This window comes from Manis javanica, chromosome 3, assembly GCF_040802235.1.
Source record: "Manis javanica isolate MJ-LG chromosome 3, MJ_LKY, whole genome shotgun sequence".
NCBI lineage: Eukaryota > Metazoa > Chordata > Mammalia > Pholidota > Manidae > Manis > Manis javanica.
Genome location: NC_133158.1, coordinates 210,446,221 through 210,461,974, shown reverse-complemented (window position 1 = coordinate 210,461,974; position 15,754 = coordinate 210,446,221). Strand labels below are relative to the sequence as shown.

At 50.3% G+C, this 15,754-nt stretch overlaps 1 protein-coding gene across 3 annotated transcripts in view; it reads right to left on the bottom strand.

Moving 5' to 3' along the window:
- Positions 1–1,125: 1,125 nt before the first annotated feature.
- Positions 1,126–15,754, bottom strand: part of LOC108394330 (L-gulonolactone oxidase) — a 36,696-nt gene continuing 22,067 nt past the window's right edge. For all 3 annotated transcript variants that reach the window (XM_073232725.1, XM_073232727.1, XM_073232726.1), the window contains 6 exons: positions 12,157–12,264; positions 11,334–11,410; positions 7,205–7,354; positions 6,026–6,190; positions 4,627–4,717; positions 1,126–4,122 (listed from right to left, as the gene is read on the bottom strand). In XM_073232725.1, the coding sequence (XP_073088826.1) occupies positions 3,994–4,122; positions 4,627–4,717; positions 6,026–6,190; positions 7,205–7,354; positions 11,334–11,410; positions 12,157–12,264 (720 nt within the window). In that variant the 3' untranslated portion in view covers positions 1,126–3,993. The remainder of the gene's footprint in view (positions 4,123–4,626; positions 4,718–6,025; positions 6,191–7,204; positions 7,355–11,333; positions 11,411–12,156; positions 12,265–15,754) is intronic.

Sequence of the window (15,754 nt, the reverse complement as noted above, 5' to 3'; positions counted from 1 at the left end):
ATGATTGACTGAATTATTGGCCATTGGCTGATTCCACACCCCCGCCCCCACCCCCTGGGTCAGCCTCTGGGTCCGGCCCGCGCAGGTGGCCAGGTTGATCCTGCCAGTTTAGGGTTATCCCCCTGCAGAGATGCCGACATACAGTGAGTGGCGGTCTGTTTTGGGCCTTTAAATGCCCCACGCCTCTGATTTGGGGAGGCTTTCTGGGCAGCAGTGTATCCTTCTGAGACCCTCAGAGCTCACCTGGACCCCTTCCTTTCCTGGTTCGGCACCTCCAGGCTGGAGGGAAGCAGCCCACAACTCACTCAGCCACAACTCCATGTGGGGAGATTTGCACGTTTCCTTCTGTCTGGAGACCTCTGACCCCACATTCAAATTTGAGAGCCGCTCCTGGCCCGACAGCCCTGAAGCTGTAGGAGGGTTTGGTCTCACCCTGGTGCAGGGAGATCCATCCCTCACCCTTTCATTGTTCCTTCCCAGACACTGTTGGCAGTCAAAGCCCACTCTCAGGGCACCAGGTTCTGGGCCTCAGCATCCACGATTTTCCAGGTCTCCTGAGAGGAGAGTTCGCCACAGGGACCAAGCTGCTAGGGCTCCCTGGGGCTCGGGCACTTCGGGCAGCCCTGGGAGAGGGGAAGCCAGCCAGCTGGAGCCTGGAGTGGAAGTAACAACAGGGGGATCACTGGCGCTGCCCCAGGAGCCCAATTCATGGCCTCAGGACACACCACTTACCAACAAAAGGACTCTGCAATGAGGACTTTTTTTGGGAGGATGACCTTTAGGCACCAAAAGACCCCAAATCAAAGGAAGAGAAAATTATATTCATCAGAAGCCTAAACCAGAAAGGGTCTGGTTTCTCTGATAATTTAGAAAGTCAATTTTCAGAACATTCTCTTGCCCAGCATTCCAGAAATTGACGTTTTACTGAATCTCAAAGTCTCAGACTTAAACCGTTTTGCTCTATGTCCCTAAATTTCTGTGCTTCTCCCACTGAAGTAGATGTGAGGTGCCAGAGGATGACACGGCACTCCTTCCTTAGAGCAGAAATGTCATCAGATTTGGAAAATAAAAGATTCCTCAAAAGATTAAAACACAATTACATAAAGGACTAGAATGCAAAAACCATAGATTTTAAAAATTAAATTCAAGCTCTTGAAGATATAGGCTGTGAGACATACTTTGGTAGCTGTTTGAAGATACTGCCTTTCCTAACATGCTGTGTGACATTGGACAACTTCCTTGGCCTCTCTGAGCCTTGGTTTTCTCATCTGTAAAACATGAGAGATGTTGAACTCTGATTTCCAAAGCTTCAGGGTTTAGCTTGCTATGCTTTTCATTAATTTCACCCATCGGTCTCTTTCCTTATATACCAGTCAGGTTCCTTTAAAGAAATAGATTCAATTTTTTTTTTACTTATTTCAAGAAATTGGCTCAGATGATTTCCCAAGCCTGAAATCTGTGAGGCAGCCCCCCTAGGCTGGAAACTGAGTAAGGAGCTCTTGAGGTGGAGTTTCGTCTTCTCCCAGAAACCTCAATTTTTGCTTTTAAGGCCTTTTACCTGATTGCACAAGGCCCACCCACATTGTCAAGGATCATTTCTTTCTTTTACTTGAAGTCAAATGTTTGTAGATATTAACCACATGTACAAATATCTTCAGAGCCGCACCAAATTAAATAACTCGGTCCTTGAATCTATAAGCTGGCATGTAAAACTAGCCACCAAGCCTTACGACACAAACTTTCAAGCAGGGCCGTTTCTTGGGGACATGACCTGTGCAGTCCTCAGAAGGACCCCAAGCCTGGTTTAATGCTCTGCTGTCACTCTCTTGAAATTCTTCATTGTTTTGCTCTGAGAATTGCACGGCTGGTCTTGCAGAAAGGTTCACTCTCTGAACGTGGTCTCCTGGCTGAGCCAGCCTCCCAGAGGAAGGGCGGCCAGGTGGGCTGGCCCGTCTGCATGGCTTAGCTTATGTCCCCGACACTTCATCTTATTCTTCCTGGTATTGTTATTTAACATCCATGCACATTAATCCTGTTTCTCTAAACTAACATATAAATTATTTTTCTTGGGGTAAAAAACTTTGTAACATAAGATTCAGCATTTTAGTCATTCTTAAGTGCACAGGTCAGTGGCACTAAGTACATCCACATTGTTGTGCAACTATCACCTGACCACACCCATCTCCAAAAGCTTTCATCTTCCCAAACTGAAACTCAGTCCCCATTAAATAATAACTACCTATTCCTTCTTCCCCCAGCCCCTGGCAAACCCCTTTCCATGTCCTATCTCTGTGAATCTGACTGCTCTAGGGACTCATATTAGTGGAATCACACAATATTTGCCCTTCTGTGACCGGCTGATTCTACTCAGCACAATGTCCTGAAGATTGATCCATGTTGTAGCATGTGTCAAAATTTCCTTCCTTTTTAAGACTGAATAAAATTCCACTGTGTCTCTTTCTCTAGATAGATATATGTCTATATATAAATGTCTATATACCTATATGTATATCACATTTTGCTTATCTAGTCACCTATGTATGGACACTTGATTGCATGTAATTTTGACTATTGTAAGTAATGCTGCTATGAACATGGGTATATAAATATCTGTTTGAGCCCCTATTTTCATTCCTTCGGGGTGTATGCCCAAGCACTGGAATTGCCGGATCCTGTGGTAGTCCTGTGTTTAATTTTTTGAGGAAGCACCGCGCCGTTTTCCAGGGTGGTCGCACCATTTTACATTCAAACCAGCAACACACAGCGATCCACTTTCTCCACGTCTGTGACAATACTTGTTATTTTCTGCCTGTTTGCTTTTTTTAAGGAATAATGCTGCCAATGGGTATGAAGTGATATCCCATTGTGGTTTTATTTGCATTTCCTTAATGATTGTTGATGTGGAGCATCATTTCATGTGCTTATTGGCCATTTGTATGTCTTCTTTGGGGAGATGTGAATTCAAGTCCTTGGTTCATTTTTTGATTGTTTGGTCTTGACTTGACCTGTAGGAGTTCTTTATAGATTATGGATATTAACCTCACAGGATATATGATTAGAATATATACTTCTTGAGGCCAGAAACCTGTCTTAATGTTTCTTGTAATTCCCCCAAAGCACTTAGCGCTTAATATTCAATGAATGCTTCATGAAAGAATGGCCACAAAGTGTGGTACGTCAAAGGCAAGTTGAAGCTAAGTTTGCGCGAGGAATGTGGAGAGCATTTTGTAGGCAGGCCCCAGACCCACTACGTCTGGAGGGAAGCCAGGCAATGAGGGAGCCTCCTGCTCCCAAAGGATTACCTGGAGATGAAGGGGAGGGAACAGAGAGTGAATAATTCTTGGTCTTTATTAAAAAGAAGGCAAGGAGAGTCCCACTTGCCAAACATCCCCTGAAGTGGACACGCTGAAAGCCAGGCTACGGGAGGTCAAATGGACAGGCAGAAATCTAGAAAGGGCAATCTGAAGAGAGGTGGGCTGTCCCCTGAACATCTGGAAGACCCTCAAGGGTGAGAGAAAGCAGAGTACAGTACACCCAACTTCTGTGCCAAACACACGCTAGTGGGACCCCCAGCCTAGGAGAGCTGGAAAGGGGCCCCAGGGGCTATGGACACCCAGTCAGCAGGCAGAGCCCGGCATGATGGCTGAATCTCTGACCTCCTAAACAAACAAGATTTGGGGGCTTCTCATTTTCCTGGGGGAAACAAGGAGTGGTGATTGGAGGCTCAGGAAAAGCGGGTGCCATGTGGAGATGTAAATGAAGATTTGGGTGCTCTTTCCTGCATGGGGGTGCTATGAAGATACAGGAGGTAGGAAAGCCGGAGCCCTGCCCATATGGGGCTCATTGCCATGGGGAGGAGGGGCTGGGGGTGCTGTGGCAGACGGCCTGGCAGGAGAGGGCTGTCCCCAGCAGGCCGGTACCGAGCCTTCAACCCACCGCAGGTGGGCCTGGGGGATGGGAGGGGGTGGGCTGGACTTGTTTTCCATTTCTGCTTCAGTAGAACACCTTCTCCAGATACGTGTTCAGGAACATCCCTGTGGGGTCCAGCTTTTCTCGGATGGCACAGAACTTTGGAAAGGCAGGATACATTTTCTCAAAGTCTTTTCGGGTACAATTGTGGGCCTGTGGAAGCAACCAGATGCAACAAGCTTTGTTCCCTGGAGCTGGCACTTCCGTGGGGTTTCAAAAAGGCACCCCTGTGTCTGTGTCCTTGCATGTGTGACACCCCTACCCCCGGGCACATATGTGCACATGCATACATGCACACACACGCACAGGTGTGCACACAATGTAGTTCTTGGGAAGTAAAGAAGGAAGGTGTTAAAATAGAGCATTAAATTCCCCATTCCCTTTGCCACCCCACAGTGGAGAGGGCTCCAGCCCCAATTCTACTCCTAGTTAGAAAGTTAAGTCCCATCACCTCTGAGAGACCCTCAGTCTCCTATCTGTTAAATGGACTCACTGACTCCTGCCTTATCCTGCTCACAGGGTTTCTACGAGAATCAAGTAAATGAAAGATGAGGAACTCCCTGAAAGCTCAGAGGGAATGACAGTCACGGGGCTGCTGGGACGGGAGTGAAGAGGGAAGCTGGGTCTGGGTGGGGTCGCTCTGACGGCAAATCCTACCTTGGCCCAGTGGGGCCTGCCGCCCACCTTCTTCATGATGGTCTCATAGGCCAGCCAGTAGTCCAGCCGTGGCACGTCCTTGCCATAGGGCCTGGGGGCACAGGGGTGGGGGAAGGAAGTGAGGCCCTCTCCCACCACAGTTGTCCAGCACTTGGCATGTGGAATGGAGACAAGACATGGCTCTGCCCACAGGACATGTACAATGACAGTAACCCCAGGGCTTTGCTCATTTCTCATCTCCAGAAAGGTTTGGAAAAAGTTTGCAACTTCTCACATACTTCCAAACTGACATCTGAAAGTTATCATGAATTTAAATGATTTTAAGGATTTGTGTGTATGTGTGTGTATATACACAAATCTTTATATATATATAGTGTCTTTTTGACAAAGCTTAGTAATTTCAGATTCACCTTATTCAATGTACAGAAGGCATGGTCACAGAAACTAGCTGGACAGTCCTTTACCACCAAGTCAGTCTTACCAACAGGAAAAGTCTAAATCAGAACTTTAAAAAATTCAAATAGACATATGATGAATCTCTATGGCAACTTGCTCACTTCTGAGTTTCATTCACAGGTAGGGAGAAGAAATGGCTGGACAGATGAGGTCTGAGCCTTACTGACCACAGGTTGTCCCTCTTTGAAATAAGTTGCCTCCCACCCAGTGCACCTTTCACCAACTCTTTTCTGGCTTTCTGGGGTGCCCTTCTAGAATAGTGCATTCTTTCATTGTCCCCTGGACATCTTATAGGTTTGGGGGCTTTATTTGCTGGAGAAATATACCAGAGGGAGATTCAGGCTGGGTGAGGGTTAGGTTTTTCTTTTGAGAAGTCAGAGAAGAGCTATTACCAATGAGAGATGGGAAAGAAGAGGCGGAGGAAGTCATCTCAGGCAGGACATTTTAGGAAAGATGCAGTCCCGGGGTCTGCTGCATAACTAACTAGGAAAAAGATAATGCGGTCCTGACCACAAGGTATGGGCACAGCGCCCGGTGCAGCTGACCAGGACGGGCCAGCGCATCCAGGCAGACACCTTCGTCAGGCGTGATCCCCTTTTCTGCTGAGTTTAAACCTGACTTTAGAATCCTTCTCAACACAGCGTTCCAGGCTCAGCAGGCACATGAGCTAGCATATATTTGTTGTTCCATAATGTCAGATTCACAAATGATAGCTACTTGTGCTAACGTTATTTATTAATTAATATATTATATTAACATAATTCAGGCTAGAAATGGCAGTGGTAGGAACTCCAAGGAGAGAGAGAGGCTGTTTTCTCCTGCCAGGATCAGAGAAGTCTCGCTGGAGACGCAGCATTTGAACTGGCCACGCAAGATGGGGAAGGAGGGTGGCCTCTCACAGCTGAGCACCCACCCCCCGCCTGCCCCTCCGTGAGCCGCTCACCTGTACATGATGATGTTCACGTAGCAGCTGTCCCTCTGGAAGCAGGGGCTCAGCAGGATGTCGTCTGCCCGGGCGAAGCGCACCTCCACGGGGTAGTGGGCCACCACCTTGGGCTGGGCCTCCAGCATGGCCTTCAGCTCCATCAGAGCCTCTTTGGTCTTCTCTCTGCACGCAGCACAAAAGGACAGAGCCCGGACCTCAGCAAGGGACCCCCAGGAGCCATCACACAAGGTTCTGCAAAGCCTCCCCACCAAGGAACCCCCAGCTGTGGCTCCCAGTCCTGAGGAGGATTGTTCCTCGTGGCTGCCCTCAAAGTCCTCGTCACAGATGCAGAGCCTGGGCATCTGCCCCTGGAAAGCTACTGGCGGCTCCCGGTCCAGCCCAGGGACCCCGCCATTTCAGGGGCTCCCCTCAGCAATGTGGCCCCAGGTGTCCTACAAGCTGGCCCCTCTTCTTCAGACAGAGCGAAGTCACTCTGATTCTAATACTTTTCTGCTGAGTTTAAACCTGACTTTAGAATCCTTCTCAACACAGTGTTCCAGACTCAGCAGGCACATGAGCTAGCATATATTTGTTGTTACATAATGTCAGATTCACAAATGATAGCTACTTGTGCTAACTCATTCTAATATTCCCGCCTGCAGGTCTGATGCCCCAGCTGGGAACTCAGGGACAGAGGCATCCCCTAAACACAGGTACCACCCCCTCCCTTTCCTGGAAGGAGACAAAGACAGGGGACAATTTAGAGAGAAAGCCTGTGGTGTGTGGCTCCAGGCCTCACCGAGGTCCTGGTCAGGGGTCCCCCCAATACAGGGTCCTGGCTCCCCACACATCAGGTGCAGGTGGGCTCTGCCATCCAGGAGCTGAATGCAGGGGACAGTCTTCCAGAAAAACAAGAAAACAAGAAGCTGGGCAGGCAGTGCCAGGCCCCAAGCCCAAGCCTGCCATTACTGTCTCATGGCCAGAGAGACGGGGAGACCCAAGGGGATTCTGTGACAGGCAGGATGGCTCACTGCAAGGGCACCCCGAGGGGCCTCAGAGCCTCCGGCTTCCCCTCCCCATGGACTCCGGCAGCAGGTAGGCCCGGGAGCCTGGCGGGCAGCCTGTGCTAGGGCCGTGTGAGGACACAGGGTCGACTGTGACGCTGGGCCCCCCGCAGCCCGGCCTTGCAGCCCCCACCTGGGGATGGCCCAGTCCTGGACATGCTGCTTGAAGCGACACTCGTAGGTGAAGACCCGGTGGCTGAGGTCGCTGCTCTCCTTCTTCCCGGTGAACAGGAGCCAGAAGAAAAAGCGGTTGATCCAGCCCACGAGGCCCGGCAGGAAGGTGCTGGGGGCAGGGCAGAGGGCATGTGATCACCACGCTATCCAGCAGCTGGCGAGAGCCCACGAGGGCCAGCCGTGGGCCGAGCTCCTCACCAACCAGGGCCTCACTCTCCGCATCTTCCACTGCTTATGCTCATCTTAGCTTGGAAGCCCCTCCAGGGAACGTAACTACGATTCTAAAACACCCTCTCCACCGCCACGCAGCCGTCCGGTTACGGAGAGCCCGTGCTTGACCCGCTACTCCCCTGTTAATGACTAGACTGTCTTCAGTGTGTGCCCTTTCTTCAATCTTCATTGTGGTACAAACACATAACGTAAAATTTACCATCTTATCCATTTTTAAGTGTACATTTTAGCAGCGTTACATACATTCATGTTGTGCACCCCATCTCCATGGTCCTGCAAAACCGAGACTGTCCCCTTAAACACTAACTACCCCCCACTCCCCCAGCCCCTAGTAGCCCTGTGAGTGTGACAGCTCTAGGAACGTCATTCAAGTGGCGTCGCCCAGTATTCATCCTTTTGTGACTGGCTTCTTCACTTGGCGTAATGCCCTCTGGGTCCATCCATGTTGCAGCCTGTCGGCGTGTCCCCCCTTCCTAAGGCCGAGGAGCATTCCCCCATGCGCGGGCACCACACTGCCTCTCTGCTCACCCACTGGACACTTGGGTTGCTCCACATTTTGACTATTGTGAATGATGTTGCTATGAACATGAATGTGCAAACATCCCTTTAAGACTGTGCTTTCTGTTCTTCTAGATATTCACCCAAAAGGGACCCAGGTCTAGGGGCCCACTGCGGGCTGGGGGACAGAGGCCTGCACAGTAACCTAACTCATGGACTCAGCTCTTGCTGTCTCGGGGCTCTAGTCACCCTGTGGCAGCTCACGGCTCTCCTGGAGTCAGTAAACTTGGTAGCAAAGATCCGCCTGGCTTCTATGCTTTTCTTGGTCTGGTTCCAATGTAAATGGGCTGACTGCTTGGAGACTGTGGGCTGGAACCCCAGCACAAGGCAGGCCTCTTTCTCTGCACTGCCTCCCCTTCCCTCCCTGCAGGTGGCTTCTGCCCAGAGGATCAGCAGCCACCTTTGCTCCCACAAGGCTGTCCTTCGTGCCATCCCTGCCATCTCACCATCCACCATCAATCCATCCCAGCTGTTTGGAGCATCTTGCGTGTTGTTATAGACAACCCCAGGGGACCCAGGCCTTGCCTTCCCCACTTAGAGGGGGCACGAGGGGTCTTCACGTACCTTTGGGAGAAGGGAAGGCTGCAATGTCTACTGGACACACATCATGCACTTACTATTGGATCCTTCCAACAACCCATCTGTTGCGACCAGCTCTACTTTACATATGGGCCAACTGCAGCTCAGGGAGGCTGAGCGATTTCCCCAGGGTAACACAGAAGATGAGTGAAGGGGTGAGGATCAGAGAACAGGTCCAGCTGAACCCACAGCTCATACTCCTTGCATGTTCCCACACTGCCCGGGTTTCCCGGATCTAACGTATGGGCGCATGCAGGTGGGCGGGGAGGAGGGTGCTGTCTCTCCCAAGGCAGAGCTCTCCGGTCTCTGAGAGGCCAGCCTGACTGCAGTGTGGCTTCCACCAGCCCCGGGGAACAGGGCTGTTCCAACCAGGGCTGAGCATGAGGCTGGCCCTGGCTCAGCCTCCAGGGACCCGTTCCCGACAGCCTGCCCACCTGTCCTGCTCAGCTGTGGCTGCCACCATCACCCCTACAGGTGACTACTCCTGAACTCAAGGACAGGGACCAAGCTTTTCATTTGGCATTTCTTACACCATCTGTGCACCTCCTGCAGGTGCCAGGTGTTTGAGGCACTGGGGATGGGGTGGGAGGGACCTACAGGGTCCTGCTCTCACAGGTAACAAAGTCTCATTGCAAAACAGCCACTCAGCCACCAGTTCTCCACACAGTTATCTGCTTTCATTCCTGCACTCAAGCACACAGCTCAGGGTGGCCCAGAGCTGTAGGGATGAGGCTGTTTCCAGGGGATGCCGTTGCCAGAGCCACATGGGCTGAGCCCTGTGGTGTGGAGTTCTCCTGGAGTGGCCTGCCAGCCTGGCCAGGGTGTGGCAGCTGTGAGTTAGAGCCTGGTTTATTCAGGTGCTCCCTGGGCACTGACTCCTCAGACCCAGGCACACAGAGCTGCCGAGTGGCTGTGATGGATGCTAGAGAGAAAGCCTGACGGGGAAGCTTCCACTCTCACCCCCGTCCATACTCTGATGGTGCAAAGACTTCTGGGCTGGGCTCCCTCACTGCTTCTTGTCTCTTCACTGCCCACGGTAAAAATAAGAATAATCCTGGAAACATCCAGTATGTCGTACCCTGTGCCTCACTCTCCTAACACCTGAGTTATCTTCATAGTCTGCTCTCTGTCCCCAAACATGGGGCCCATCTTATGCCATCTGTGGCTCCCCTGCCCCAGAGAAGGGCTGATGCTCTGAAGGCAGAGGCCAACCTTCCCCCAGGTGCCTGGATTTAGACTTGTTCTGCCAAAGGTCTTAGCCAGGTCCAGCTCTGACGTGAACACCAGCCGGATCCCCAGGGCCGGCTTTCAGTGCCACCTTTGAAGGGCTATTGTGACCTTACAATAGAAAAGTATTTCTTAATAAGAATAAAAGTCCCGAAGATAAAAGAATGGATAGATACATTCAACTAAATGAGAATTAAAAACATTGGTACGCCAAAAAACATGATAAAAGAGAAAGAAGACTCGAACTGGGAGAAGATGTTACAATACTTATAACCAACAAGGACTGGTGCTCAAAATATATGTGGATAAAACCCTACAAAACAGTATGAAAAAAACAACCCAATTTTTAAGAAGGACAAAATACATAAATAGGCACTTCACAAAAGAGAAAGCTGAAGGATCAGTAAGCTGCAAATCTGTGCAACCTCATTGATAATCAGGGAAATAAGAATTGAAAGCCATAATGACATATCACAATACACATCTTACAAAAGTTTAAAAGCCTGAATTCCAATTCTGGCCGGCTGTGGAGCACAGAGCACCTAACAGCTTGGGATAACTACTTTGGAGAATAATTTGATCAGATAAAGCTGAAGATGCTTATACTCAGCAACCCAGAAATTCCACTCATGATGATATACTCAAGCCAAAAAAAGGAGGAATATTTTTTAACACTCACAGCAATGTCATTTGTAATGTCCAAAAAATAATAATAATCCTGTAAACAGCCAAGGTGTCCATCAACAAGAGTGGGGATACATACACTGGTAAATGCATACAGTGGAAAATGAATAATTGCAGCTCTCCATATCAACATGCATAAATATCACTATCAAACCTGAATTACCAAATGTATTATTTCAGGACTCACAAAACTACAGTATGAAGAAAAGCCAGAGAATGATAAGCATAAAGTTTGGGGGGGTGGTTACCACACTGGCAGGAGGCATTGCGATCCGAGAATTCCATAAAGAAGACTCCAATTGTACTAATGTTGTTTCATGTCTTAACATGGTAGTAATTACATGGATGTTTATTCTATTATTCTTTATACTTGAAATATACGTGGTCTATGTTATTTTGTATGTAGGAAATACTTAATAATTTTTATATGATGCCATCCCTTTCTTGGCTGGATACAGTCACCACTCAAGGCCCCATGAAATCTTTCCCTCATTCATAGTTACACGTCCAGCAGCAGACACGGGGCCTGAGCGTGAACACAAGAGTATAGGCTGGGAAGCAGGTAGAAAACAGGGCACAATGAAAAGATTCACATCACCTGTGGGCCAGAGAGTGGGGCCTGGGCATTGGCATTTTTTAAAACACTCCCCAGGGGACCTGAATGTGCAGGCAGGGTTGAAATCCACTGCTCTGGACCCAGGATACAGACTCAATTTGCATGCACAGAGGTCGGGGTGGTATTCTTCTGATGGACCACATCCTCAACAGCATATGGCAGATGCTGAAGAAAAGTACCTTTGTATTCCTACCTGATCCAGAGCAGGAACTCCAGTAAATAGAATCCAATGGCATAGTCCCAAAACCAGTTGGCAGAAGACGAGGGGGTCTGAGGAGCAGAATCTGTGATCAGTTCAGGGACAGAGTTGAGCTGCCTTCTGACCTAGGTGTCTAGTGTCCCCTAGAGGGAGAGGTCCCCGCAGTGGCTGTATGTGTGTGGGTAGAGAGTGACCCACCTTCCAGGACCACTGAAAGACTCACTTCTTGGTGACACAGCCAATTCCCACACTCTACCCTCTCTTTGGTTTTAAGCTTATTTATTTATTGATGTAAATGTGCATGTATTTTGCACAAGATAAAAATGTGTGTCCCTCCCTTTCCTTCAGATTCCTTCAGGTGTCCAGTGATCGCTCTTTGTGAGCCCCACGCCAGCCCTTTACACACATAAGGTGCCAAGACCTTTGCCTGATGTGGCCCATCAAATTCATCCTAAGTCATGGCTTTGTTTTCTGCTAAGAAGTAGGCTGTTTGCTAAGGACACGGGGCGGGACAAAGCTATTGGTTTCTTCCGCTGAACAGCTGGGGGTGCTGGAGAGGAGGCGGGCTGTGTCACATGGCTTCTGAGGGCTAGTCTGCAGCCTAGGGCTCTGTCTTATCCCTGCCCACACCTCGGTCCTCTGCTGCCCTCCAGGCTGCCCCTTGACCTCACCCCTACATGTCCTTGCTCCTCCTGCTTGGTGACGTGTTCCCTCTCTGTCCCTCTCCCATCTCACTGGCCACTGGGACAGTAACAAGTGTCAGCCACCCCGGAAGGGCCGCTGGCTGCGGGTGAAGATGGGATGACACCAGAGCTACCTTGTCTGTGTGGTCCTGGTAGATGATGCTGACATTCTCGCTGTGTGGGAACCAGAGGAAGCGGAAGTATTCCGATTTCTTCAGATGGCTGTCCAGGTTGTCAAGAACCTGGCCTCAGCAGAAGGAAAAAAGGAAAATCGTGTTTGTTACAGGGTGATGCCTCAGTTCCACCCCATCAAAAGCAAATACTTAAAATTGTCCTGACATTGCCAAATGGCAAGGAATGTATCTTACAATATGCTGGACCTTGGAATGGTCCACTTACATGTTGACCCCCCTAAATAGCCTAGAGGATAAAAATGATGTCATCTGTCTTGGCAGGAACACTTGCTGGCTATATGAGTTTGGGCAAGTTACCTAATATCTCCATGCCTCAGGTCCTTCATCTGTAACATGGGATTAATAATAGTACCCATGTCAAGATTGTCACAAAGATTAAATGCACTAATGCCCAGAAAGTGCCTAAAACAGTGTCAGAATTCGGGCAAGCACTGCACAGGTGTAAGCAACCACTGCTGCTGTTAACGCTCTTATGCTGTCACCGTCTCTATCATCACCCCCTCTCAGCCCCATGATGCCTTGCAAATCCTAGGTCCTTAATAAAACGAACAAGAGTTCTGATCTAATATGTCTCATGATTGCACACATGGAGCTACTTTGGAGTGAACCACATCTCCCCGAAACCCACGGGCCGATACAGGACAGTTCTGAGCCAAAGCATAGACAGATTTTGCATGTGACAGGCAGCTGGCACCAGTCTTGGAGTAAATTCTAGATTCAAGTCCTGGCTCTGCAGCTGACGAGCTGCAGGACCTTGGCAGAGCCATGTGCCCTGAGCCCTGGTTTTCCACCAACAACACATGGGTGCTGTGCAGATGAAATGAGATCATCTGCACCAAAGGTCCTACGCTGAGTGACTGCCACATGGCATGTGCCCAATAAGGGCTTGGGTTCTGAATGTGAGCAATGCCAGCACTGTCCAGGGCACCAGTCCCTCTGCCCACTGAGTTCCCAGCTGTGCCTCAGAAAGCCCTCTGAGACCCCCAGTTGCATGTGCTTCATCTACAGAGTGAAGGCAGCAATACCTTCCCTCCCTTCCCTCCAGGGCTGGTGGGCGGAGCAAGGGGGACCACGGGTGGGAAAGCACTTTATAAGCTGTGAGCAATGGAGGGCGGTTGTGCCAGAAAAGAAGAAGAAAGCTTGCTGATCAAATGCAAGGTGGGGAACTGGAGCCCAGTGTAGACGAATGGCTGCATCACACTGTGGATCAGTGCAGTGGTCAAAGAGGATGCGGGGCTTGAGGGATGGTGACCATTTCCACGTCTGACCAGGGGGGAGAGTGAAGCCAAGATGATCCACGAGGTGAAAACCTTTAGAACGTAGGTTTGGTGGGTCTGAGAGCAGTGGAATTTTAGAATTCTGGATCCTTGTCATAAATATCAGGAACGAGGGCCCCCCCGCTCGTTAACCGATCATGATGGGACCTGGGGAGTATGAGGAATGGGTGGGTAACTGCTGCATTCAAGTACTCTGGCTAGCGTCGTAACCCTCCCCAAGCCCACGCCCCCTCCAGGCTGTCAGCCCCCCAACTGTATCTGCAGCTGCGTCCCCAGCCCCTCCTACAATTCACTCCTGCTGCCATCCTTCCTAGTACTCACTCCTGCGCTGGCCTCATAATTCATCCCTTTCTCATCTCTCCAGACAACATCTACAGGCGAGCATCCCAAAACCCAGCTCAGAAGTCCCCACTGCTTACAGAAGGAAGCCCACACATCTCAGCTCGGCCTTCAGAGGCCTCCACACACAGAAATGTCCAGAGCGGTAGCCACTGGCCACAAGGGGCCGCTCAGCACCGGTGAAGAGTCTGCTCCGAACTGAGATGCGCTGTGATTTAAATGATCCTCATAAAGCCATCTCCTTCCATTCTAAGTCGTTTCTACTTATATTGCATCCATCCCAGAATTATACTGCAGCTATGGAGGCATACATCTGTTTCTGAAACTCGTCAACAGCTCTTACAGGTCAGGGACTATTCATTCATCTTTAATTTTTTTATTCATTCATCTTTCATTTCATTCAACCCAGATGTTAGCAAAATTTTTCTGAAAGGGCCAGACAATAAATATTTCAGGCTTGGATGTCATATGGTCTCCGTGGCAGACTCTGCTGCTGTAGCACAAAAACCACCATAGAAAATACATGAACCATGAGCATGGCTGTGTGCTGATGAAACTTTACAAAAACAGGCAGCGAGCCAGATGTGGCCCCGACCTTCTGCTCCAGAGCTGCCGGCACGGTGCCTCACACACAGTGAATGCTGGGGGGCCTATCACTCCTTATTGAGGAGAAGGGCCTTTCCTGCTGAACAGGCCACACACAGCACGGGTAGGAGGGGATGGGGAAAATCCCAGAAAAGGGTGGATTTGTAATGAATTCTTGATCAGGCGACCTTGGGTTACTTTGTTGAGCCCTACAATGTATTGGTGGTGCTGCGATGCAGAGCTGGTGACAGTGTTCATGAGTGAATCGGGGTGCCCAGCGCCTCTAGCCTGGGAAGCACAGGACCGAGTCCAATTCCAGAATCCGCCCACAGAGCAGGAGTCGTAGGCAGTGTTTCCTTGGACTGAGGTCGGGGAGAGGCGGCCTTGCGCTTTCTCCTCTCTCTCTGGGACTCTCAGGGAAGCAAGGGCAGAGAGTTCACAAGATGGGTCCTGGAGTCCTGACAACAGCGTTTGGGGACAGTTGTGCTCAGTGAGGGGTCCAAGCTCAGAGAGGTGGGAGGACTTGTCCCAAGTCCCAGTGGGTCAGTGAAGGGCTTCAAACTGGGGGTCTGCCTTGGAGAAGGGCTCCAACCTCTACCCTGCACCCATCTCTTCCAAAGTCCAGGGCTGGGAGACTCTTGGTAGCTATTCTGTAAACACCCACTGGAAGGAAGGGGCAGAAAAGGAAAAGAGAGAAACACAGAGGGAAAAATGGTGGAGAAACTGCATCTTCACATTTCGTTTATGTGCAAGCAGCATGTGTCACAGCCCTCTGGCTTCCTGTCCCTCTCCTCCTTGCACGCGCCTCCTGTAGCTCTGGACGGGCCAACAGGGAGGGCCAGCTACCAGGGAACAGGCCACACCCAGACAGGACGGGACACAACACGGGGAGCTGCGTGCATCTCGGGGCAGCCCTACGTAGGGGCAGAGACACTCCAGACGGCACCGTTTGCAGCCCCAAGGGAGGTGGGACAGATTCCTTGGAACCTGAGTGGCAAGAAACCAGCAGCAGATGTCAATGCCTGAACAAGAGGGTGGACCATCCCCCTGCTGGAGCTCAAGGAACCTCATGCCTCCTGGAAGTGAGGTCCAATTCTTGCTCCCTTTAGATCAGAGGGAAACCATCCCAGCTGAGCAAGAGGGAGGAGAAATTGCTCTCATGACACTTTCTGACCTTCCCTTCTCCGTGGGCTTGGGAAGCAAGGCACACTGTGGCTGTGTCTCCACCCCAGCTCCCACCCCTAAGAGTTCTCAGGCCCTCCGAGGTGCCCTTGAAAGGCTGTTCAGAGTGGAGAGAGCAAAGATTAACTACGGGGCCGTTTATTACAAACACCCCT